At 42.1% G+C, this 25,173-nt stretch overlaps 3 protein-coding genes across 7 annotated transcripts in view; 1 reads left to right on the top strand and 2 right to left on the bottom strand.

Moving 5' to 3' along the window:
- The window catches only part of LOC121612776 (glutamate receptor-interacting protein 2-like), a 31,327-nt gene extending 18,056 nt beyond the window's left edge, over nt 1-13,271 (bottom strand). Inside the window, exons 1-7 of the mRNA XM_041945860.1 lie at nt 13,094-13,271; nt 7,326-7,406; nt 6,468-6,606; nt 4,788-4,933; nt 2,640-2,723; nt 2,464-2,539; nt 1,676-1,821 (exon numbers count right to left, since the gene is read on the bottom strand). Coding sequence (XP_041801794.1) covers nt 1,676-1,821; nt 2,464-2,539; nt 2,640-2,723; nt 4,788-4,933; nt 6,468-6,606; nt 7,326-7,406; nt 13,094-13,271 — 850 coding nt within the window. The remainder of the gene's footprint in view (nt 1-1,675; nt 1,822-2,463; nt 2,540-2,639; nt 2,724-4,787; nt 4,934-6,467; nt 6,607-7,325; nt 7,407-13,093) is intronic.
- Nucleotides 13,272-15,854: 2,583 nt separating this feature from the next.
- rpl32 (ribosomal protein L32) lies at nt 15,855-19,295 on the bottom strand. The gene is made up of 4 exons (XM_041945779.1): nt 19,236-19,295; nt 18,408-18,508; nt 18,115-18,296; nt 15,855-16,019 (listed from the first exon to the last, which is right to left on the bottom strand). The coding sequence occupies exons 2-4, from the start codon at nt 18,501-18,503 to the stop codon at nt 15,890-15,892; spliced, it is 408 nt and encodes a 135-aa protein (XP_041801713.1). The 5' UTR covers nt 18,504-18,508; nt 19,236-19,295; the 3' UTR covers nt 15,855-15,889.
- Nucleotides 19,296-19,474: 179 nt separating this feature from the next.
- On the top strand, nt 19,475-25,109 carry ssuh2rs1 (ssu-2 homolog, related sequence 1). 5 transcript variants are annotated; one of them, XM_041945776.1, is made up of 14 exons: nt 19,477-19,734; nt 19,827-19,868; nt 19,969-20,033; nt 20,610-20,714; nt 21,732-21,807; nt 21,946-22,075; nt 22,261-22,321; nt 22,422-22,543; nt 22,627-22,689; nt 22,786-22,868; nt 22,988-23,080; nt 23,216-23,321; nt 24,039-24,146; nt 24,345-25,109. In XM_041945776.1, exons 2-14 carry the CDS (start codon nt 19,846-19,848, stop codon nt 24,483-24,485), a joined length of 1,176 nt encoding a protein of 391 aa, XP_041801710.1. In that variant the 5' UTR covers nt 19,477-19,734; nt 19,827-19,845; the 3' UTR covers nt 24,486-25,109. The 5 variants fall into 5 exon arrangements, with proteins under 5 accessions (XP_041801708.1, XP_041801710.1, XP_041801709.1 ...); XM_041945774.1 differs by lacking the exon at nt 19,827-19,868 and having other exon boundaries at nt 19,475-19,734; XM_041945775.1 differs by having other exon boundaries at nt 19,727-19,868.
- Nucleotides 25,110-25,173: the final 64 nt, after the last annotated feature.

Here is a 25,173-nt window from a genome sequence, read left to right as displayed (position 1 = left end):
AACTGTCTTGACTGGAGCAATGATAAAGGGTCACGTCATTTCGACTGCAGTTATGAACTTGCTACTTTTGTCGGAGCTGTTCAACTTTTGAGTGTTTCGAGTGCAGGACAAAATAATATAATAGTAATATAAAATGACGTGATGATTGCTGTAAGTGCGGCAGTGTTACACAGAATGAGCTTAAACATTTGAGGATTCCGATTTTTCACATTTCAGTGCTATAATAAATGTTCCTCACAGCTGTGAACCCTCTGACTGGTTTGGTCTGGAGGCAGGAGGTCTGAATCCTAAACTCCCACATACAGAAAGATAATGTGTGTCAACTGTCCGTGGTGACCTGCCCTATTTGGCTCGGAGTGGTGCAGAGTTTGCGATCTTATGGAGAGTTAGTCACCATGACCAAATGGAGGTCGTACTCTGTAGTGAGTTCCTGTCGTGTTTTACTGCTTCTTCCCTCAATGTTGGGGAACCCCAAACAGATTTGACTCGTTCTGCACACTCGACAGTACATGTTTCACAACATGGCGTCAAAATGAACTAAAGAAACATTATAAAAACGGTGTGGCCAAATAATACCGATATGTACTGTTCACTGTACTAGAGTCATTCACTTAAAGGGGCATTCCACCAATGTTGTATAATGTCTTCTGTGGTTGTGGGGGGGCTTTAATTGTGCAATGATGATGATGTCATGGTGATGTCATCAGGGTTATCTTGGCCTGAGTGTGGAGACCACACATTCATATCAGAAAGTTTACACTATAAACTGGAGATGAGGTGTTTGAAAGACACGAGAGGTGACCGCAGAAAGACGCCGGCAGGTTGCATTATGGGAAATGAGGGATCCAGTATTTTTGGAGTTTGACTGGCACCACTTTACACGTATGCATGTTTCTTTAAATGCCAGTAACTCTGCTAAAAATGGGTGATTGACTCATTTCCCATTTCAAGAAGACGAGTATGTCTATCTTGTACTTCAGTCTCTCTCTCAAACTCAAGGCAGACTGGACGATGTTTCAGCATTTTGAGTGTCCTGGCTATTTACTGGCCACGTTTCCATCGCTGCTGTTTGGAGCTGGAGCCGATAAATACCCTTGATTACTTCAGAGTCATTGTACCCTTTCCCACTGAAGACAAAATATGATGTTAGATGTTAGTGCTGGACTCAGCTGCTTTGATTTTGAACACTCTTGCTGTCTCTCGTTAGTCCCCAAACTTTATAGAAGTGCAATACTAAATCACTCGAGTTACCCTTTAATACGCTGCTTTAAAAGTCTCATGTCCAACTTTTTTTTTTTTATGATGTTAACAAAATGTTAACAAAGCGGTGGCTGTCCCTGAAAGCTCTCCTGAGTGACAAACTGCCTGAAAAATGAAGCCAAGCACTGCAATGACTCTGGCACAGGACAGTCATTTACTTTTAAAACAAACATTGAGATTAAACCTGCCACGATTCAGGCGTGTAGAGAGATTCACACATTATAATGAAACACTGAATATTCCCCATCAACCCCTTTTCCTCTTGGAAGTGTGCTCACGGGCCAGTGTGACTCCCCTGGTGGCGTCTCCAGCGCCGACACTCACTCGCATCCGCGCAGCCAAACGGTCACATTATTTACCCTCAGAGCAACGCTGCCCTACCATGCCTCCACATATTCCCTGTGTGTGTGCTCACCCATGACAGAGACGTCATACTCAATCAGGAACAGGGCTTCCTGGCCGCTCTGCATCAGCATGGTCAAGGCGTCGGCGTGCTTCTCTCTGTTTAAAGGCATCCCGTCTATGCTCAATACTCGGTCTCCGGCCTTCAAAGTGCCCTCTCTGGAGAAACACAGACGGAGACGGAGAAGAAAAGATAAAACACAGGCGACCGGCGCGAGATGCTCGCACAAGCGTTGAGGCACCAGTCACAGTAAATCATTAAACAGTTCCACATGAGCGTTCCCTCCCAGGTGAGATGAAGGATAAAGGGAGATAAACGGCCGTAAAGCTTTTGACGGTGAATTACGTTTGCTCCAGTTTTCTGGTGCTCTCTGTTTTCATGGGGAAAAGTGCAATGTTGCGTTAGCCTCAGGATGAGCAGTGCCCTTTCTGCTTTGAAGATAACATACACCATGCGTGTCATAATGATTTCATGCAGCGGCCTGAGCGTAGACGGATGCAAAAGGAGTAACGTGCACATCGAAACATTGTGGGTTTAAAATCATTCAGTAACATAATTCTATATGGGTGAGAGACAAATATTTTCATTGCAGACAAAGATAAGGCAATTAGTAAAACTCACTGGGCCATACGTCTAAATACACACTATAGCAACATGCATGCATGCACCCATACAATTATTTGAATGGGCTCATTCATGCACGATCAAGAAATAAAATGCATACATGACACAGAAATAGCAACACTTGCACTCACACAAACACTAACTCATCTATCTTATCATATCCTATATGTCCTCACCTGTCAGCAGGACCTCCAGGCCTCACGTATGTAACCACCAGAGGACGAGACCTGCGCCAGTCCTCGTGAAAGCCTCCTAAAACAAAACGAAATAAAACAAAACACAGAGATACATCTGTGCAAGAGAAGGCTAATCATTTTTTACGGATTTACACAAAAGCATCACATCCACGTACCTCTCATGACAAACCCAAAGCTGTTTCCCTCCTTGTGTAAACACACCTCTATGGTTTTGGTTATGACTCCTGAGGGGTTCTGGACTGAGAGCAGAGAGGACAGAAAATTATTACTATCATCCTCTAAAGCGATGTACAAAGCTTTCACAAGGCTTTGTGTCATCTGAGTGTTGAAGAGAGCATTGTGGAAACATGTTTAATTATTCACTGTGGGGAAATTAATTCTCTGTATTTGACCCATACTAATGATTTCGGGGCAGTGAGCAGCCACAGTGCAGCGCCCGGGGACCAACTCTGCTTCTGAGGCCGGAGCCTTGATCGAGGAAACCCAATAAGTATTGATTTGCAGGTCGAAGATGTCTAGATGTCGAGGTTAACTCGGGGCTAAAATAAATTTTAGTCGTCCAGGCTATAATGATTATGATTTAATGACTATAATTAATCATGAAGCTGGTCTGCAACACAAACACGCAAATATCACTAAAAAATGTTTGGTGTAACTTGGTTGTCAGAAAAAAAAAACTTTTTAACCACATTTAGATCCATTTTAATCTAGACATCAAGAAATCTATTCATCCGCAAGTCACCAAATCATTGCTTTTAAATGCATTTCAGATGCAGAGCACGTGGAGGAAATGCAGACATGCCACAGTGTAGATAGAACTGACACGAGAAGCTTAAATCCTGAAACACGCCTTGCATTATTTGGCCGTCCAGGTCTGAAGCCACAGTTTGTTTTGTTTTTGTTTTACTGTCTGGAGCCTCGGCTAATAACCGCATTCCCGTCCACTGTGTGATTTTAAAATGCACAGCACGTTTATTGTTAAGAGGATCCGCTTTGGTGGAAAACAACAAATTCTCCCCTCTGGAGAGAATATGCATGGAAAAATGTAATTCGCTATTTTTGTACTCCATATCAAAAGAGAACATATTCCAATCAGATAGAATGTTGGAGATGTTGTGGAAGCACAGAGGCCAATCACTATCATATATTCTGGTGTTGCCCTGTTGTGACCCCATTTTGGTTACGTGTACATCAAACTCTAGAGACTGTGTTTTCAACAAAAATATCTTTTTGTTTCAGTTTGTTATATTTGGTGGATTTACAGGAACTAGATTGGAGGAACAAAGATAAATATTTACTGAGAATACTACTGGTGGCCTGTAAGAAATCAATAACGAAGAAGTGGCTGAAGAGGGAGGCAGCCAGTGTAGATGAATGGATTGATACAGTGTACAGCATCTTTGTAATGGAAAGAATTACGTTTAATTTAAGAACACAAAAAGAGGCATTTATTGATAATTGGCAAAAATGGTGTACTTTTGTCTCAACCATAAGACCGGATTTCAGGTAATTTTAGACTGTACGATCAGATTGCCTATATTCTCTTAACTGGAGGTGATTACTAGTCCACTTGTGTATGTTTTTATTTTTTCTCCTCGGTACTTCTGTACTCATCTATAGGTCTTCATGTTGATTGTTTGAATGTTTGTCTGTTTACATGCAAAATCAAAAACCAATAAAAAGTAAATGACAAAAAAAAAAAAAAAGAGGATCCGCTTTGGCTTGCTTGCTCGTCTTGCTGGGGTCTGTTAGTACGCACAAATGGACATGCGGCAAGAATACACACTACGCTTGCAGTTTGTTTTAGGTCTTGGAAGAAGCATTTCTAGCAAAGTGCTCATGTTTTGGAGAAAATTTTAAATTCAAGAAGATTCCTAATAACTCTAAATACTCTGGACTGCATTTTGTCAATGCTAGTGTGATATGAATCGTGCACAGCTGGTCCAGCAGCTGTATTTTGGACTAACTGCAACACTAACATGTCTGTCTTATAGGCTGTGTTCGTAACATCTGGAGGGGCGTCCTGCAAGGGGAACACTTCCTGCTGATGCCTCTCATGATTTCCTCGTTTCTTTGACAGACCCAACAGCGCCGAGATCAGAGAGTGGCTGACAGCAAAATATAATGTTAAATGTGGTTAAATATCACCTGTCTTATAGTTCATGGTCTGTCTGCAGCCTCAACTAATATGCTTCTTTAATAACCTACCTACCTCTGTGCATTTGTTTTGCTGACTTTCTCTAAACGTCTGAGCATATGTTGGACCATCAGGCAGAATATTCATCTTGCAGAACTTCACCTACCGAATGGGGGCAGGTCGTACTCCACCTCCAGCACCACGCGCTCCCCGATGTTCTTCAGCAGGCTGATAATCTCATCATGGCGAAGCTTTGACAGGTTGATGCCGTTCACTGACTTGATGTAGTCGCCTACATTCAGCTGGTCGCTCCTGCGGGAAGTCATGGACAGACTATCAAGATGAAGGCTGGGATACTAACAAATGGGGTGGGGGCACACCACCAGGGGCCCTAAAAGCTCCAGATTCTCTGAGTGTCGTTTGGTTTTTGGACGTGTGAGTTTGTTACCAGTCTTGGAAAGTTGTACCACAATTGCAGCCCAACTCAGCTGTGCAGAGATGGACCCGCAGAGTATCATCACAGAGCATCAGCAGCAGCTCTGCAGTCTCCCTCTGTCTTATGGAGCTTTTCAGCCACCTTTGTTTTGGTGTTACTGCTCCCAATCTTCACTCTCATTTCTCTAAACTCACTGTAAGCTACCTGTTTGTTTGTTAGGCCCAACAATAGCAGCCCTGCAGCACATTTCGGCCCCAAACAAGTTGATCCGCCTGCGATCAACATGAGATGTTTCTAACCTGAAATTAATATTCTGCTCTGGCAGCATGATCCCACTGATCCAAAGAGGCCGAACAAGCACTGTCTACTGTGAACGTTTACGCAAGTAATCATGGTTGGTTGCGTGCATTCGTGTCCAGACAGTAATGATAATTTGATTATAAACCCCTCTGCAGTATGTACGCGAACATACAGAGCCAGCTGTGGAGAACAGGGGGCGGATGCTGGGGTGGGATGGCTGAAAGCATCTCCTCCTCAGACCCTGACAGAGATGATTGTACATGGTGTCTCACATATGACATTCTGAGTCAACACGCTGCTCATTGGAGAGCAAATTAATTAAATAGATGCTCTGGCCTGCTCGTCCCTCTCACCTTTGGGCTACTGCCAGTCAGAAGTGACAGCAGACAGAGAGAAACGTCTTAACCAGCAGAGCCGACCGGCCCGTCGTCCGGTCCGGTCTCGTCACACGATGTCACTGCCGGTCTCCGTCCCGTCTGCCTGAGTGTCTCCCCACCCAGTAAATTAGCCAGCACTTCCACACAAGCATGCACTCAGCTGTTGGAAGACAAGCTGCTTGGAAGAATTAGCACAGTGTCTGTCTCTAAACCTCCTTGGACTTGACAAGCGAATGGCGTATTTGGCCAAGACGGTTTCAGGAGGGCTGTGTCATTCTTGCAAAACTCTCTCTCTCTGTGTGAGTGTGTGTGTATGACACTTCAGTCACACGCTGCTTAATCATCAGGAAACGTGAGTCCTCCTCTACATTTCCCTTAATGTGTTTGACGTTGGGGAAAATGAGTTTAATGCCGTTGACATTGAATGAAAAAAAAAATGAATGAACAAAAGAAAACAATCTGGCAAAAGAGCTATATTGAGTTAACACCATAGAGTGATATAAGCATGAGCTGACAATATAAAAAGAATTAACGATTAACATCTAAATTTCAATTTATGGACACGTCTGGTTTCTTGGGGATTTTACTTGTAAGGTCTGTATTACTCTGTGTGACAGTGAGGCGTGCTGGTGTAACTTTGCAACACGTGTACGTTTGTGGGGGCAGCATAACAAGCCCGGACAGCTGGATGTGGTTGCCAGGTTTTAACCGCATCACAGAGCAGAGATCTCACCTGGCAGCTAGCCCACCTGGCCGTAGGTTTGACACTCTGGGCTTGCCGTCCTTATCAGACCCTCCGGAGATGGTGAGGCCAAGGCTGCTGCCTTCCCTTTTCATCAGGTCCACCGTGGTCACTCCTCGGTACTCGTCTGCTGACAGATACAGACACAGGCACAGATCCACAGTCAGCATTAGCGTCTGCTTGACAGAATCACCCTGTCTGAGAGGCAACGAAAGACTTTTTTTTTCTTCATCTTTCTTTCCTGAACCTCTCACATAAATGCTCCCTGACACACGACCACATACTTTATTTTCTCACTGTCCTGTCTTTCCCTTGTTCCTTCACATCTTTCAATCTGAGTGAATCTTTGTGGCGGGTTCAGGAGAAGGAGGTGGAGGAGGAGGAAAAGGAAGATGGAATCAGTTTTATTAATACCACACTAAATACTGGTGATGGAAGGAAATTTAATGCATTATTACAAAAAAAAGTCATTGAAAATTACTGCAGACTCATCAGGTCATAAATTGAAATCCAATTGTTATTATTAAGTGAATGACAATGAGCTTGACCTTAACTCTGATGGATATGTGGCTATATGGTGTCATCAGAGGACTCATTCTGTCCTGTGGTCCACGTTTTGCTGTGCTGTTAAATCGTTCCATGTGAAGTCCAAGTACCAAGTGCGGTTTAGTGCAAATGACAGGTATGCCGCACAAGCGTTTTTTCGCCTTATCTAAGCATTCAAAACAGTGCAACATCAAGCAAAACCTAGCGGACATGTGACTCTACATGCACACAGACAAAAAAACTCAGCATGTTTGAGGACGTCAGATGACAGTAAGATGACAAAATTATTAGATTGCGTTGTACCTGAGAAGCTTCGCCTCTGGGACAAATGTGATTGGTCAGTTGCCCCGGACTCCTTGCTCCCCTTTGAGTATGGTCCTTCATCTGAAGAGACAACAGGGAGGTATGGAGGTGCTGTTATGAGGAACTGTGGTGATATGTTGGGAGAGTCTGCAGCAGAAGGCTTAATGAACATGATCATCCATTGCACATCATGACAGCTGCACGCACTTTGAAGCTTTGCACCCTAGGTAACGTGAGGGATCTGGGAGGGAAACAGCACTTAGCCAACAGCCACATCCCTCCGTCAGCCATTAGCCAGCTGAAACAGAGTGATCAACCTGAACTCAGGACCCTGGAAGGTCATTCCACTTTGTTTCCACGACAATCCTACAAAAGGGTCAATGGTTTAAAATAGCTCCTCTCTGTCTGCAGCAGAGACCCTTCAAAACCATTCATTTAACACAAGAATACATTTGCAGCGAGCTTGATGTATGCGACCACTAAAGCATGGGAATTTTCCTGGAGGAACAGCACGCGGTTAATGGACTGTTCGGGCATGGAGAGAAAATCATCATTTTCATGTCATTTACAGCAGCTGCTACAGAGAGCTGGGAAATGTTCAAACTGCTCTGCAGGGAAACTGATTTTTTTGTATTTCCCCCCACAGTGGGACCCATTTCTGACACAGCACAGGGCTGGCCTCAGATTAGCAGAGCCACTGCTCGGCCATCTGAACCTGAATGCAGCCATACAAACATGTCAGCAGTCACAGTGATGCAGAAATTTGACTTGGCACTTCTCTAATCCTGTCCACTGCAGATTACCTTTTTCAACTGTCCAGCACACTGATTGAACATCATATTACAAACCTGCAGAGGAGCTGTGCCAATCCTCTATTTAAAAGTGGTTGGGCCACGATAGTGTCTTACACTACAGGCAAACACTGCAGTCTCCAATGACTGCTTTGATGCAGAGACCGGTTAAAAACATTACTACTTTCATACCTCATATTCAGAAACCAGAGGTTTTCAAACCATTAGGCAAGAGAGATGCTGCACGAGGTAAAAAGGACAGGTGCATGCCGGGGTTGTAAAAACAATTGGCACGGCTCATGGAGGCAATAAGGGTACTTTAGAATAATTTGCGTCAAAAATAGCACTCCTTCCTGGAATGATCACTCCAACAAGGAGTGATATATCAAAACTGAACACACAGACATGACAAGTGTGACTTATGCTTTCAGAGGATAATATCAAAATATACAGCCAACGTGGAATAATGGAACAATACAATGGAATAATCATTCATAAATCCAGAACTTGCTTGAGAATCACCACATTTGTAAGTTTTCTCTAGTGTCAAAGTACTCCAGTGACAGTTGCCTGCACGTCCACGGGCACATTGAAGTATTGCTAATAGTGAATTCAGCATACTTTTAATGGTGTGTCAAGGTTGACCACTTACCAAAATACATTCATACAGGCTCAAGTTGCAGCCCACAGAATAGTTCACTGAACCTAGAGCAATGTTGTACTTCATGTTTACATCCCTCCAAGACGTACGCTATCTAGCAAATAGAAGTAAGACAAAGAATAATAATAGGAGTCATAAAATCTTTATTATCTAAACTTCACTCATGTTGCATTATACATATATGTATAATATAATATTTGGGGAATTTGAGGGTTGTCAGTTGTCTGGATTTTGTCTGCAGGCCTGTCAGTATATCAATTTTTATCTGCACTGATGTGTAAAGACTGAACTGGGGGAAGCAAGTGCTGGGAGGACATCAAACCCACTGCCTACTCCCTGTCCACATCAAGTTTCCACATCTGCCCGACTGAAGATGAGGCCTTTAGACAGCTGAGAGGCATGGATCCTTTGTCAAAGCTTCTCTGACCTGAAACCTTTGGGCAGGCCCTGCAGTAAAGAGGAAAATTCAGCCTTCTCGTGCACGCAGCAAGCACGAGTGAGACCTTAACTGCAGAAATAGCTTAACTGGATATTATGGCGATGCACAGAACATACATATGCATAATATGGTATTTCACACTAATTTACACACATCCTTGCACAGATACCCTGCCCAGTAGCTGTGAGGCACAAACACACATACACAAAGTGAGTGACACATCACAGACACATTTGGCTGAGCAAAAGCCTCGTAACCACGCGGGCTCCTGAGGGCCCCTGACAGTCCGGCAGCTGTCATTGCAGTCAAAAGGCAACATTAGCTGTGGGTAACGCAGAGCCGATGCTCTGCACGTGACTGAACACTACTGTACCATTAAGCCTTACCTCGGCCATCCCCCTCCAGCTTGAAATAACCACTGCTTACCCTTATGGCTAGAAATGAGATCAGGATGGAACTGATTAATAATAAACAAATATTTTAAAAAAAGAGAGAATCTCTGCTCTGTTCTTTTTGACGAGGAGGTCAGTTGTTGGCTAAAGGATGAGGTTTGCAGAAGAGCTGCACGTAAAGCGCCTCGCATAAAAATAAAAAGTCCTGCATAAATATGTGGTGAGTTAATTAACTCCCGATTTAATTCAGGACACTGCATGCCTTCCGTCTTATAACCAATCAGAATGTAGGTTAAATATGGGGGTGGCACTGACAATGACAGTGAAATCATAACGCTATTTTCAGAAGTAAAACTTTATTTATAAACTGGGCCCTGCCAGACCCAGTTTACATTGCTATATCTGCCCCTACACATGGCAGGGTAGTATGCAGAGCTGGTGGTCGTGTCCACTCACATTTAAATCTCTTTCAAGCTATCTCAGCTATAACACATGGGCTGCAATGATTCTACACTCAAATGCATTTGCATTCAGGCTTTATGCATTGCAGATTACGAATAAAAGGACAGCCGAGGTAATACTAGTCTGTGGAGTGGCTGCCCCTCCGATTAACTCCACATTTAAGACATAAGCTGCTCTTTACAGGTTGGTCAACGATCCAGGTGATCACTGAGCCCACCCCCCTCTGCTTCAAATCCTCCACTGCAACACACAAGCTGAACCCCTTCACTCTGCAAAGATCTAAGTGTGATGCTCTTACCAATGCTGTTCTTGGTGTCTCTCCTTAGACCACACAGCATGGCTGTAGTTTAGTCAGCGCAGCCCCCCCGGGAAGTAACCCTGCTGATTTGTAATAGTGGGCAGAGAACTGAGGTCCCACCTGAGGTAAAAACAAATAACAAAAAAAGTAGGCGACCCGAGAGACCGAGCCTCAGCTGCTCAGATAAGACACAAACACCGTCTTCGTTTCTTCATTCCTTTGCTCCAAGTCCAGCATTTCCTTAACCTTTGTCCCTGTTTGAAAACCCGAGCGAGGAATTGATCTCCAGAGGGCAAATTCTGATCCTCAGATGGACTGCAGCTCCCCTCTCTGTTTAAACTTGTTGACAAAAAGAGGTCTTCTCTCGTCAATCCTCAAAAATATAAATCTACCGAGCTGTGTTTTTCTATAAAATCCAAAGCTGGGAGAGCAATGGTTCATGTCCTCTTCTTGCCATCTCGCCGTGGTTCCATTTTTGAGCTATTCTTACTAATCATTCGTCCTTTTCCAGAGGGTTTATCATCCCCTGTTCATACACCCACATGAGCTCACACACAACCCTTCTCCCTCACACAGAGCGAGAGTGAGTGTGTTTGCTCCCTCTCTCTCTTCCTCTGCCAGAGGGGTTCAGTGAGGCAGGCACACACAATAGTCACTCCCTCCCCCAGCACACACACGCACGGCACACACATGCACACACGCACACTCACTCTTTATCCATTTCCCACCAAGTCAAACACTCCTTGTATGCACATCCTCAAACCCCCCCCCCCCCCCCCCCCCACACACACACACACACACACACACATGCTGAGATTACACACGACCAAACTGCACACCCTCAACTCTTTGCACAATTAACACCACCTGCACATCCATAGTGAGTGTAAGCCTGACACAGTGTCACGTTTCTCTCACATAGAGACTGCACCCATTTTAAAGAGCTTGTATCTACACAGTGCTAGTATCTCTCTCTCTCTATCACACACACACACACACACAAAATGGAAAATGCATATGCAAAATTCCTGTGCAGAACAGCTGCCATGTCACAATGTTATTCATAAAAGCAGTTGTTGTGCAAGAGGCTGCGATGACAGATTCTACTTCTCAGATTAATCAATTGTGTACAAATAGAATATTAAAAAAAAAATAAAAAGGAATATTAAGAATCTGAGGGACTGCATGAAAATTAAACGCACTTCCTCTAAAGCCCAGCATCTCGTGTTTCCCCTTCAGGCGGGTGAAAGGACCCTCTGCTAATCCCGGGCCCCTTTAGAGGTCCCTCCGGCCGAACAGAGAGGGACTAACAGTTTCTGCTGAGTGACCCGCCGCCACACCTGTCTGACCATTTGCCAGGCACACAAGCCTCGACGCCTGCCGCTTCCTGACCCCCTCCGCAGCCACCAACGATAACAAACACCCTCCTCCAGCCTCGCTGGCAGCCCCTCTGAGCCTCTTCTGCCTCATTTGTTTTGCTCACTGCAGACAAACTGTTGTCATCGCTGAGACTTTGGAAGCAGGGAAATTAAAAAAAAAAAAAACAACCCATGGTGGTGTACACCACCAGCCAAAAGCACACTGCACACCAAAATACACAAAACCCAGAACTTCACCATGTGAAATTAAACCCTCTGTTCTACTACTGCTTATTTTACAGATGTGTAAAGTGATTACAAACATTTTTCCATGTTTCTACCCGCTGTTGCATGGAGCCTAATTAGTCAGCTGTTCCAGTGGACACAATGGCCTGCTCCTCGGTGTAGATAATTTCCTCCGAGACTTTTGTCCTTAATACCCCATTTACAATGTGAGCGAGTGTAGTCTTTCAGAGCGAGACTAATTAATTTCCAACAGAATAAAGAGAAGTGAGAGATGGAGAAGTGTGTTAGACTGATAAAAAAAAAAAAACTTGGGAAAAGGGTGGCAAATGTTGGACTATTTTGCAATTCCTTTAGACCAGATACCAGCATTATTGATGTAGAGTGAGTGATAATGATTAGATGAAGAGAATAGAATGTTAGCATTGACCTTGGCACACAGACAAAGGTTAGCCGAACAGAAACAAAGTAAGACGGAAAGACTGAAGACTCTAAAGAAGAGATTGCCCTGTGACTGTTTTCACAGTTTGGTGCTGGTTTGTACATTTTTCCATGTTTCATCCACATTATTGTAAGAATAACCTACATTTTCATTATGCATATAGACAAAGGGAATATTCCAGGCACGAGGGCCTGATTCAACCTGCCCCTCAATCAAACTGACCACACTGCCACCTCATGGTGATTGGATCCAGTTGCAAGAGAGAGCCTGAAAAGAAAAATGAGTAACTCATTTGTCAGCCAGCACAGATCAGTGAGTGACCAAAAAAAAAAAAAAAAAAACAGAGCCAGAGGGTGAGGATGTGTCACGCACACTCATCTTTCAGTGTTCACCTTTAATGTCGATCAAAAGCCCAGATTTTATTCAAGCGAATGTTCACTTAAACAGGCCCGCTGCGCGCGCGCACGCACACACACACACACACACACACACACACACACACACCCTTTAACTCTCTGCTTTTAAATTGATCAATGAAACACATGTAATTTTCTGATAAACAAGAACATTTATTTTCTAAAACTGCACAAATTGGCAAATAACTAAAACGTTTAAATGTCACAGCTTTTTAATATGCGAGATTTTAAATGAAAAAAAAAGAAAAAAAAGACATCGGCTTTACCTTTGGATCTCCCTCTGATGATGCCCAGTCGACATCTGATGGAAAAAGAGAACATCCTCCTCTTTCCTCCAGCTGACCGGCTGCCTTTCCTCAGGGAATCTGTCTGAGGGAAGGCGAAGGCGAGCTGCTTGGGAGCGAGGCGCCCCTTTCCAAACACTACCCTTGCTGACATGTTCATTTTCTGACCTGTGATGAGGGGAAAAAATGGATTCTGTCCTCTTCCTGACACCCTCACCATCTCTGAGACATGGCAGTCTCTGCCTGCCCTGCTGTTTTCATGTTCTCCTCCCCCTCTGGAGAACTTCCAGCCATCTCAGGTGAGTCTTTCCAAGTCACTCCATGAACAGGTGCAGGCTTTTAAAAGAGGAGAGACTCAGATCCAGCACTGTGCCCGTGCTTTCCCCCCCCAACCACCATCGGTAATTCACTTCCTTCAGTTCCAAACAGCCACAAGCTGACTGGCTAAATAAATGTTATGTTTTTGCATCTCTGGCAATGTCAGTTTTACCGGAACAGATGGCGGAGGGCTCAGGGCTGTGGGGCACAGCTTGCCTGCCAGAATGCAATGGAAACTTTCTCTGCAGGGAGCCGGCTCTGAACATTGCAAAATAATATACGATCTGAGCTGCCATTTCAAGGCATTAACTTTTCATAACGTTTCATTTTATCTGTTGGTGTTGCATCAGAGTATCAGCTGCGGATTTGTCTAAACAAGCTGATACATGATACCAAACTGACTCCTTGCCACCAGTCGAAAGCTCGGGAGGAGACGGTGAGTCAGCCTCGCCGTGGTCAAAGGACCAATCTGTGAATCCATTCTCAGCTTACTTCATTCTAACCTTATACAGCGTGTTATTGACGAAGCGCTCAACCAATTTTACACATCCAGATCAGTTTACTGGTCACGGTTGGCACGGCTCAGTCTGAGAGAACAGTTGGATAATGTCGTCTGTGGCTCTGAAGGGAGTTTTCACTCTGGGACAATAAACCTGGTGATGTCATCAGGGTTACTCAGATTATTCTGGATACTTTATATCTTATTCGACACACTCTGCTGGGGACAAATACTCACAAGCGATCAGTAGTAGAAGAAGTAATCTATTACTCAAGGAGCACTTTCTAAACTCTACTGTTTACTTCTAAGTCCAGCATGCGAAGTTTTACTTCAGCAAATGTACAAAAATATTATCAACAAAATGTACTCAAACTATCGCAAGTCTGTCTGATCAGCATTTTAATTCTAGTTAATATTTATTTTAAGAAGGTGATCATGTTTGGATGAAAATATTGTGAGGTAATCACAGTTGTCAGTCAAATGTAAAGGAATGTACAATATACGCCTCAGAAAGGTAGTGGAAGTAGTCACATGAAATGGAAATAATACACAATATGCTGTGTGCTGATGCTTTGTAAATGTAAATAAAACAAGAATGTGATAATTTGCTAACCCTTTTTTAAATATCTGCTTATTCTGAATTTGATGACAGCAGCACGTTTCAAACAAGTTGTGGAATGCTCCAAAACACCTGTTTGGAACATCCCACAGGTAAACAGGTTGCTTGGTAACAGGTGATATGATGTATCATGATTGGGTATGAAAGGAGCACCCTGGAAAGGTTCAGTCCTTCACAAGGATGGAGTGAGGTTCACCACTTTCTGAACACGATTGTATCAAGGATGTCGCTACATAAGCTCAGGAACTCTTTGTAAAACTGTTGTAGGCAAACACAGCTTGTTTGCAAGTGACTGCATTCTGTTCTATTTTACACAGCGCAACATTTTTTGGAGTGCCCCCATTTCCTTAGATCTTCAAACTACATTTCACACTGACAAGTTCATTTTGTCTTTTCAAACTGTCCAAACTGAGCGTTAATGCACGTGTTCTGACTCTTCGCAGAATAACGCCAAGCTAAAGAATCTGGCGACCTGGAATCATTTTGGTAAAAATTAAAAAAACAACGATGGAGCCCAGAATGTTCTTTGACAGCAAGAAGCCTTAGAAAAAATAAAAGCATGTTCTCTTTCAAAAGCTACCCCAGTTCACATCTTGGAAAGAAAACAGTGTTATACAAAGTTATGTAGCCTCCTCCATTTATAATGTGGGTCAACACTCTTCTTCGGGCATCTTGCCCCTTTTGTTCTGTTCCAGTGTCCAGTCATCTGGAAGGAGGTGAGGAATTACCCCATTTACACAAGGGAGAATACAACTGGCTCTGCAACCATCGGTGTAGACGCCAACTCGTGTGGTTGAGTATTTACATACTATTTTGACGCCTGTGCACCATGTGAAAATAGCTTTCATCTCTGCAGTATCACAGCCCAAATGAACGACCCATTTATAACTCCCTGGTCATTCCTACACCTGTTAACACATTCTCCTTTTTGAAATCAGATTTCTCTCCACCAGTGTTATCAGTTTAAATAACAATCAGTAAACTTGTTTTGATGTTGTAAAAACATAACACTACTGGATTCAATTAATTTTGCTGTTATTGGCCCCAACCAATCTGAATATCCCAGCAGCCAGAGTACAATTTCAAGGCTGCCTGAGTCCAAACTACCTGACTTTCTTCCATCTCAGCCAACAAACCAATTAAATTTTAAAACTATGAAGCCTTTCTTCTCCTCCTTAAAATAATTTTAAGTTTGAAACTTTTCACACATGGATATGTATATCATGTTACACACATTAAGTTATCCAGACTCATGCAACAAACCTGCTAACAAGCAATGAACTGCAGAAAAATGGTCTACAAGCCAGTTTCTATTTTTAAGCGTTTATTGTGAATAACCAGTTTATTCATTCTCCTCACTCCTGAGCCTGGCGTTGGGGTTGGTGATCTTGATGGCCAGCTGAGCTGCCCTCTCCACGATCAGCTTCCTGTTCTTGGAAGACACGTTGTGGGCGATCTCAGCACAGTGAGTCCTGCAGAGGCAGAGGGAAAGGTGGTAATGACGAGATGTTTTGTGTTAAAACGTTGCAGCAGCATTGATCTCATATCGCTCAATTTATCCTCAATAATTTCATGTTGCTTTTCAGGCAATTTTCATTCTCACTTTCTGGTTTGCAGAAAAAATTCAGAAGAATGGTTTTGATGTACATTTACATTTTTAAATATACAGTGCTGTAATTATAATTCTTCTACATAGAATAAATAAAGCCAAACTGAAACTTTTGGCGTTTCTAAAACATAGTAGTAAAGGCATGTCAAAACACTGCTTAAAGTCTCACAATGTTGGAGGACCAAACCTACCTCAATCATGCAACCAATGATAAATACTGAGGATGAGGAATTATATAGTCAGTAAATGTGACTGAAACTAGTAAGGAAAATGTTCCTTTGTCCATCCATAGTGTTTTTGACTTTGCACTTTCAAAATATCACGACCACTGCAACAAATGACAACAGTGTGCCTGTTAACATGTTATCTAAACTACTGATACAACAGGGACCAATTTAAGATAAAGTTTAACTTAACAATGCCACCATATCTAGAATGAACCAGATTCACAGATAATTTAATGATTGAAGCCTGTTCACAAAGCAGCTTGATGAACTGTTGCTCAACTCTGGCTTTACTTTCACTTTGGCTGATCAGACAGCCAAACAGTAAAACATGATTGACTAAAAAGACATCTCCAATGTGCTCCGTAATAATGACTGGCTGCTGGATGGGAAAAGCCAACATCTCACTTCAAGCATAGATTGCTTCTTGGTTTTAGACATTGTTGACAAGTCTGAATCTTCTCACTCTGTGGCAATTTACAGACAGGAGGAGTTTTAGGTGCAAGATGTTGAGTTAGCTAGTTATACACTTTTTTGAATCTAATCATCTATCCCTGTCCTTGCAGCATACAGTTACACACAATCCCTAATCAACAGATCAATTGAACCCTCTCTGAAATTTGCTGGACAGTGGCGAGGGGCAATTTTGTAGGTCTAAGTTCAGTCTGACTTAACTCTTTCTGTGATTAAGGAGGCAGTATCAGGGATCAATCCATGACAAAAACCAAATAATCAGGATAATGTGACTGCAGCAAAATAGAGGGGTATTGCTTTGAGCTGCACTTGCTTCTTGCTTTGTCGTACTAACTGCAGCCTGCTCTGCCCACCTCTCCTTCACTGTGTTATACATTCTTTTAAATTCTGATTTAAAATAAACTGGCATGAAAAGACATCCTAACACAAAGCCTGTTAATAACACCAGATCTGTGGTTTTCTACACTTTACAGTGCACAGAAAGCAAGACAGGCTTCTAAGGGACATAAAATGTGTCACAGCATCAGTTCGAAACGCAAGGCAGATTTTGATGATCATCTTGATCGTTTCACAACTTCAGTCTGAAACTGCACGAAATATGTGAGAATGGTTATTCATGATTGTCAGTATTAGGTTGTTGTCAGGTAAGCTATCAAAAAGATAAACAATGCTGGACTTCCTCATACAAATTCCGGCTTTTACAAAGCCCAAATATTTGTCACCTCAGGGTCACCAAGCATCGACAATTGTGATTATTTAAACTAAATAGACCTAAATAGTCACATAGTTATGACAGACTATACCAGTTCAATTCCTGATGCCATTCAAGTGTCACTTCAGTCAATTTTCCTACTGTGTGTCTATGTATCTATGTGTAGGTGGTGTTATTTGCTGAAGTTTTTGAGATCTGTCACAGAGACGTCTGTTGCCTCCTCATATTCACTGAAGATAAATGGAATTTCTTTTAAAGTGCTCAAGGCACTGAAAAAATGATTTTTGGAAAACCAAACAATGTTCCAGATAGTCAAGAATGTTGGTCAATCAATTCATCCCAACTTCAAATATATGAAATGCATATTTTCTATGAACGCTTTAGGCAAAGACTGGACTTTAATTTCATTCATCTCTATTATGATAAAGTGGCAGCAAAAGTCTCAGCGGGCATCTCAAAATCTCTGCAAATAGAACAACCCTTGTGCAACCCTGACAACATTATCTATGGTATGCTGGGAAAAATAATCAATCTTATTAACGACTTACTTGTTGCTCATCATCAGGACCTCAAGTTCCTTGACATTGTGGACCAGGAATTTCTTGAAGCCAGAGGGCAGCATGTACTTGGTCTTCTTGTTACTACCATAACCGATGTTAGGCATCAGCATCTGCCCCTTGAACCGCCTGCGGACCCTGTTATCAATACCTCTGGGCTTACGCCAGTTTTTCTGTTGGAGATATAAGGAAAAACATATTCAAGCATTATTGGCTTGCAAGTCAAACCTAGACAGTAAAAGAGTTTGACCCAGCTGACAATGTCTCATATTTCAAACTCTTACCGCAATCTTCACATATCTGTCAGATTGATGGCGAATGAACTTCTTGGTTCGCTTCTTCACAATTTTGGGTTTCGTGAGGGGCCTGAGGGCTGCCATGGTGACTGAGAACAGAAAATAAAAATATTACAAGTTAAGCATGATAATGTCTGCGTCTGTATTGGAGCATTACACGAAAACGTGTTACGTACTACTGAAAATGTTTTAGCATGAAATGCTATCGATAAATGAAGCAAACATATGAAGAACTGAAAGAAATTTAACAATTGGCTGAAGCATTAAGGTTCCTGCAGCTAATTCACAGCCAGACTTGTACAATACTAGCTCTCTGACAAAACGAACAGCCCGCGACTAAAAGCAATTTGCATTTGTGTACACTAACTTCTGTTGATCGAACCTCAAGGTAAACGTGTGATCCAACTTCAGCTAGCTAGCTAGCTTCTGCGATGTACTCAATGTTTAGCTAGCTAGATAGCCATGCTACTGTACTTCATTTACTCCGCTCCAACAATGTAACAGAAATAAAAACAATCACGTGTAATGTTGGCAACTGCTAATTATAATCCACAGTGTTTATCAGTATGCCACGTTGTACACCGGGCCTTTACTGAATACTTTAACCCCATTTCACGGGGAGAGCGTTAGCAAGCAATCAGCCGCAATAGGAGCAGCACCTTGCTCCAGAACGAGATATTAAACACGGTCCAACATGATAATCTGGTCAATTTTATTTGACATACGTAGAGTGTACGTCTATGATTGATAACCCATATTTGGATGGTCAAAAAATGCCACAAATTGCACGGATTACCATAGATTGTATGAACTCACCCGCCGATGTAAATCCAAAAGGGACTCCGGCAACGGCGGAAGGGAAGAAAAGGACTTCCGTGAGTGTAGCAAAGGCTTATGGGTAGTGTATTTTATCAGAGTACAGCACTTTAAAGCGCTTGTGGTCCACTTTACACTTCTTTCCCCAAAATCTGTGCAGTGAAACAGTAAGAATCTCATAGTTTGTTATTGTTGTTAGTTTATTGTTCACTGGATGTTATTTGATCATGTTTTAAAATGTGCGCACATCTGTACGCCCACCTTTCACATGTGTTTACTCTTCATGAAGCAGATATGTGCGCACTTCCTGAACGGATGGTTTTTGGGGGGCGAGAAGAGGGGGTTGCTTTCGGTAGGCAACTTCTCTAAATTTCGTGTGAGCGCTTCATCATTGAAGACTTGCGGGAGCTCAAGCTGAACAGAGTGAGGTTGTGTTCCTGTTTAAGAAGAGGCGGTATTTGACCGACATGCAGCGTTCGTGGGTGGGGTGTGATAAAAGGTAAATGATCTGCTTATCATCACATGATTGTCGTAAACTGATTATTTTGAAGCAATTGTGACGACTCGGGCGGTTTGTATTTTCTCGTTTAGTTATTTTCCAGCATTTTGAATGGAGCACCAGCCTATAATGAAGTGAGTGTTGTTTAATGGTGTGTATTGTAGCTCCAAGCTAAATCCAGAACGAACTGTTTTTCACTTCACTGCCTTAACTTTCGTTTCCCGTTACTTGCAGTAATCAGAACCGCACTTATGGAGTGGCCAATCCCGGTTATGTCCCAGCAGCAGAGGGGGCACCTGGTAAGATCCACGTCGGTTTAATCAAGCTCTTGTATTGAAAGTTAAACTCCTTTGTTATGACATGGAGGTCATTACAGCAATTTTAACAGTGTCATAAATCGCACGCTTCCGCTGTGCTGTGCAGTGCGCGCACACACACACACACGCGCGCACATGCATATGACGTCGCCTTCGACGTGCAGGTTGATTTAAGGAGGATGACACCGACGTACCGTAGTTGCGTGCGCTTGTAGTTTTTACTCTTATAGTGTTGGATGAAGGAACTAACCGCGTGTGCGAGCCTTTAGCGTGGCTGTAAAACATCTCAGAATGGAAAACACGGAGGGCCAAGGTAAGTGACTCCCTTACGACTCTGTCTTCTGGCGTTCTTATCTAGAAACATGTTACAACTTGGAGACCCAACAATTCAGATGGATTTTCTGGAAAGCGATTCATTAGAGTCCCTGAGTGAGTGTTTTTTTTTTTTTTTTTAAGTAGGCTTGTGGTTTGTCTAATGCGTGAAAACTTTACAACATTTAGCCTTTGAAAATCTTCATTCATGTGAATGACTGAACTGGTTCTTCTGGTTTGTTTTAGCAATGTTCGCCCCACCCGCAGCTGATTCCCAGGGCCCCAGCGCTCCTCCGGCCAGCATGTTTGACAGCATGCCTGGCTATGAAGGAACAGTGGCAGGAGGAGGAGGTATAGTACTGTATGCCGCATGTACTCATTCGTAGTCTCACAGTACTGTCATGTTCACTCCCTGGCCACTTAATCCACTTTTAATCCAGCGCAACAGCTCTACCACATGTTTTTATATGTTCCATTTTTGTTAAAAGTTTCTGAGAGGTTTTTATTCAACTGTATGTTTATTACAGAGGTGGTTGTTAGTGGTGTTGTTGTACTGAAATACATTATATTGAATTGTGTTTCTGCTATTTGCTTGTAAATGATGTGTCCAAAGCATTAGAAACACCTCTCAATATAATGCAGTCCAGCACAACAGCACTGCAAACTACAACCTCAAAAATAAACATACAATTAAATGAATACTTCTCTGTCAGTGTCAGTCAAAACTTAACATTGTAATGGATAGATAGATAGATAGATAGATAGATAGATACTTTATTAATCTCCAAAGAGAAATTTACATTTCCAGCAGCTCAAAGGGTGGAAACACAAGGGCATGCAAAAAAGAACAACTTTCAAGTAAGGAGGCTAAAATACAGTACAAAATACCAACTAACAATATAAGAAAAAAAGAAACAATAAAAAATAGTGAGATAAAAATATAGAACTAAGCTATACAAGATAAACATCTGGCGGTTAAATTGTTGTTGTGCAAAATAACATTGTGCAACAGTCATTTTCAAGTAATGAGGCACAAATACAGTACAAAATACAAACTAATGATACAAGAAGAAATAGTGGGATTAAAATACAGAACGAAGCTATACAAGATAGACATCTGGCGGTTAAATGTGAGCCCAGTAGTGCAGTTGTGCAAAATGACATTGTGCAACAGTCATTTTTAAGTAATGAGGAAAAAAAAACAGTCCAAAATACAAACTAACGATATAAGAAGAAATAGTGGGATAAAAATAAGACTAAGCTATACAAGATATAATCTGTGTGAATATATATTTATGTTGGGAATGATTGCTCTAAGGATAAAGCAATGAAACAGTACAGAAAAAAAACTTTCAATATCTGCTGTAGGTGGATTTCTTCCTCCTCCCATGCCTGCTTACCCAGTTCCTCAGCCTGCACCTGGACCAGAGCAACCACATTGGAAGTAAGGCCCAAACTATTTCCTTTTTTTACCCAAGGTTGTTGCAAAACACTTTCCATATGACACTATGACAATTAACACTTCCTCTGAAAAGATCAGACATGCATACCAAACTGTATCTCGTTCCCTCGCTGCCCTCAGTATCCCATCTATAAGTGAAGATACAGCCCGGGAGGCGTTTGCTCTGTTTGCCTCCAGCAAGTGCTGCTACAGCTCGGCACCGGCAAAGGATGGTGTGATCACCAGCATGGAGGCATTCAATACCTACAGGGTGAGAGGATGTCTGTGCATGTGTGTGTGTTTGGAAAACCTACTACAAAGGCATGTAAATCAGTAAAAATAATAGCTTGTACAACAGTTTTAGATGTTCACTGAATAAGCAAAGTAAATGGCTCCAGATCATTTAATATAACCAGAGAGCAAAAGAAAATGAATCCCACCTCTGCTTTGTTTAAGTACCGCCTGGAAACCTTCACTGAATCAAGATCTACGGAGTGGAGTCACAAGCCATACACTGGTACAGTGCTATTACTCAGCATCAGTTGCATGAGCTTAATTCTCTGTCTTTTGTTGTCAGTCAGCAATTTAGTGATAGTGAATTGATTTATTTGGATCAGGCCAGCCAGTGGATGGCTTTGCCCAGCCACCTCCAGGGCCTTGGGATATTCCTGCTAAAGCCCCCAGCTTTTTCATGGACGGCAAACAGATAATCAAGGTTCCCTACACATCATCTGTAAAGGTAAATCATATTATAGCACATGTCTGTAGAACAAAAAGCTCCTCTAATTGCGTTTTTTTTAATGAGAAACATTTCATACACAGAGCTGTCACGTTTGTATGGGAATGGGGAGAAAACCTTGCAAAGACTGTGCCGGTGCTGGCAATGTAAGTCATTTCCACAGTTGAAACGGTTGAAACGGTTACTTGATAATCTTTATCGAGATCATCTGATCACATGATCTCTTTCCTTGCTCCTGTCAGAAAGTTTGTTGGGTCTGCAATGGGTCTGGTTACCGCCACGGAGATGATCGATGCCACCACTGCAATGGCAGAGGGAGGGAAAAGTAAGTGTTATCCATTGCATCTCATAGATTTCTAATGAAGTAAAAGAGACAGGGCATACTGTGTATTTGTGCTTCTCCTAAAAGACACTGAGAGTTATTGAACATCATTCTGTTCACAGTTGCAACCACTGTCACGGACAAGGATCGAAGCAATGTGGCACATGTCAAGGAAAACAACAGCTTCTGGTCTACATCAACCTCACTGTGAAATGGTGCCACTTCCTCAACATTGAATATCTGTCAAGCATGTCTGACTTTACTAATTGTCTTTCTTAATGAAGATCTGAAGATCAACAACAGCAGTTGTAAAATGAAACCGGATTTCTTTTTTTTATGTACGTTTTCAGGACCAACAACAGTGATAACTACGTTGTGGAACAGTCAAGTGGACTGCAGGTGGACAACCTCAGCAAGGTGTCTGGCAAAGAGCTTTTCAGAGATTCTCAGTACATGGTAAGTTTCTCACTTTCTCATGCGGCACAAGATTAAGGTTTGGAAAGATTCTGGCTTATTAATATACAAAATGTGCAGATTGCTTAGATTTTCTTGAAAGAAAAATCCTCCCCGATTTATTAGACTCTGGCAATCATGCATGCTTTTCAGCAGTTAAGTTACTCCACACCCAAGTTTACAGGCTGTCAACACAGGATACATTTCAGGCAAGTTTACTCAATGGTCTACACAGCTCACACAACATTTCACACTGTGAACTGAAGGGAACGTGTAGGCTTTAAATTGGTTTTCTTCAGTTTTATGACTGTAACATTAACCTACATTATCCTAAAATATGATTGGCTGTCTGCCCAGTGAGAGGCAGGACCTTTATTGTATGTTTTCTTTTGTATACATCCCACTTTTGGAGGTACAGTTTCTTTTTGAGGACTTAAAGAATAAATTATGGAGACTAGGAATCCAAGGACTGTTCATCTTTTAAATGAAAAATTTGAACATGGGAATGTAAGAAACTGTAATGTTAAAGTAGGAATGAGAAATCACCCTGGTCCAAAAAGTCTGGAAATGCCACTGGTTTGTAACTGTACAGTTAATCTGTTCTGGGCTATCAGCACTGGCAAAATGTGGGCTGCTTCTTGCTTGAGCTGTTCGCCAGTAAATGACTGTCATCAACAGTGATGGTGATCCAGCAGTGATTAATATTTTTACCCTGCGCAGGTGTACCCAGTGATGGGCTTCCCTGACCCTACAGTGGTGAATGCCTCACAGCGCCTGGTCAGTGAACACCAGGGCAAGTACTCCCAGACATCACGCATTCTACAACAGGTACTATTTAATGGCTCATTTCAGAAATATTTATATCATATTACTAGATTACAGTTCATGCATTAGTGTGTACTGTGTAATACAGTACTTAAATGTACTTAGTTACATTCCATCACTGGTTAATGCATTAATTCAAAGCCTAGTTTTGTGTTAATGTGTTTATGTAACATGCATCATATTTGCTTTCTCTCTCTGCAGCGTCAAACCATTGAGCTGATCCCCGTCACCAAGGTGACCTACTCATGGAAAGGGAAATCACACCTTTACTTTGTTTATGGGAATGAGTTTAAAGTTAGTGCAGATAACTATCCTGCTACCTGCTGCTGCACTGTAATGTAATTTCAATGGTTGTGTATGAAGGATTTTCCTCAGCCAGATCATTGGATATCTAAACAAGTCAGTTTTACTCACAAGTTAGTTCTACTGATGCGGAGCTCTCTGACAGTGGCCAGTTTTGACTTGTTAAAGTTTGATGCTCTGTAGAGTTAAACAGAGGCATTTAACCAACAAGATCCTCACCAGTCAGCAGAACTGATCAAGCCTCCTGAACAAGCAATCTTTAAGGCTGCACAGAAAGTCAGTTTACCTTTGACTAACTAGTACTGGTTAGAAAGTAATTTTTATTGTTGCCTGTCATTTGTATGCATGAACCACAGAAAAGAAATGCTTACGGATACAATATAAATCATAACCATACAATATTCTCTATATCATAGCCGTTTTGCTCTTTTATGGCAGCACATATTTTTTTATATCATCAGTTAAAACCAGCTGAAAATCAATTTTTGCAGAAGTGGTACTTTTTATATACTAATATGTATCTGAACCTAATCCGTTTGCTCTCTCTGCAAGTGTTTTTTTTAATGTAACTGTAAATCTGTAACTGTGTATGATCTTGCAGGACAAAAATTTGTAATACTGCCTTTGTATTAATTCAGCCATATGAATAAATATTTCGCAATGTTTTGCTGTTGAATCGTTTCGTCATTAAAAGTGGACTGTCGCTTGTGAAATGACGTGAGGAACG

The sequence above is a fragment of the Chelmon rostratus genome, chromosome 10, assembly GCF_017976325.1.
Source record: "Chelmon rostratus isolate fCheRos1 chromosome 10, fCheRos1.pri, whole genome shotgun sequence".
NCBI classification, from domain to species: domain Eukaryota; kingdom Metazoa; phylum Chordata; class Actinopteri; order Chaetodontiformes; family Chaetodontidae; genus Chelmon; species Chelmon rostratus.
The sequence above is the reverse complement of the archived record's forward strand: the minus strand, read 5'-3'. Positions and strand labels throughout refer to the sequence as shown.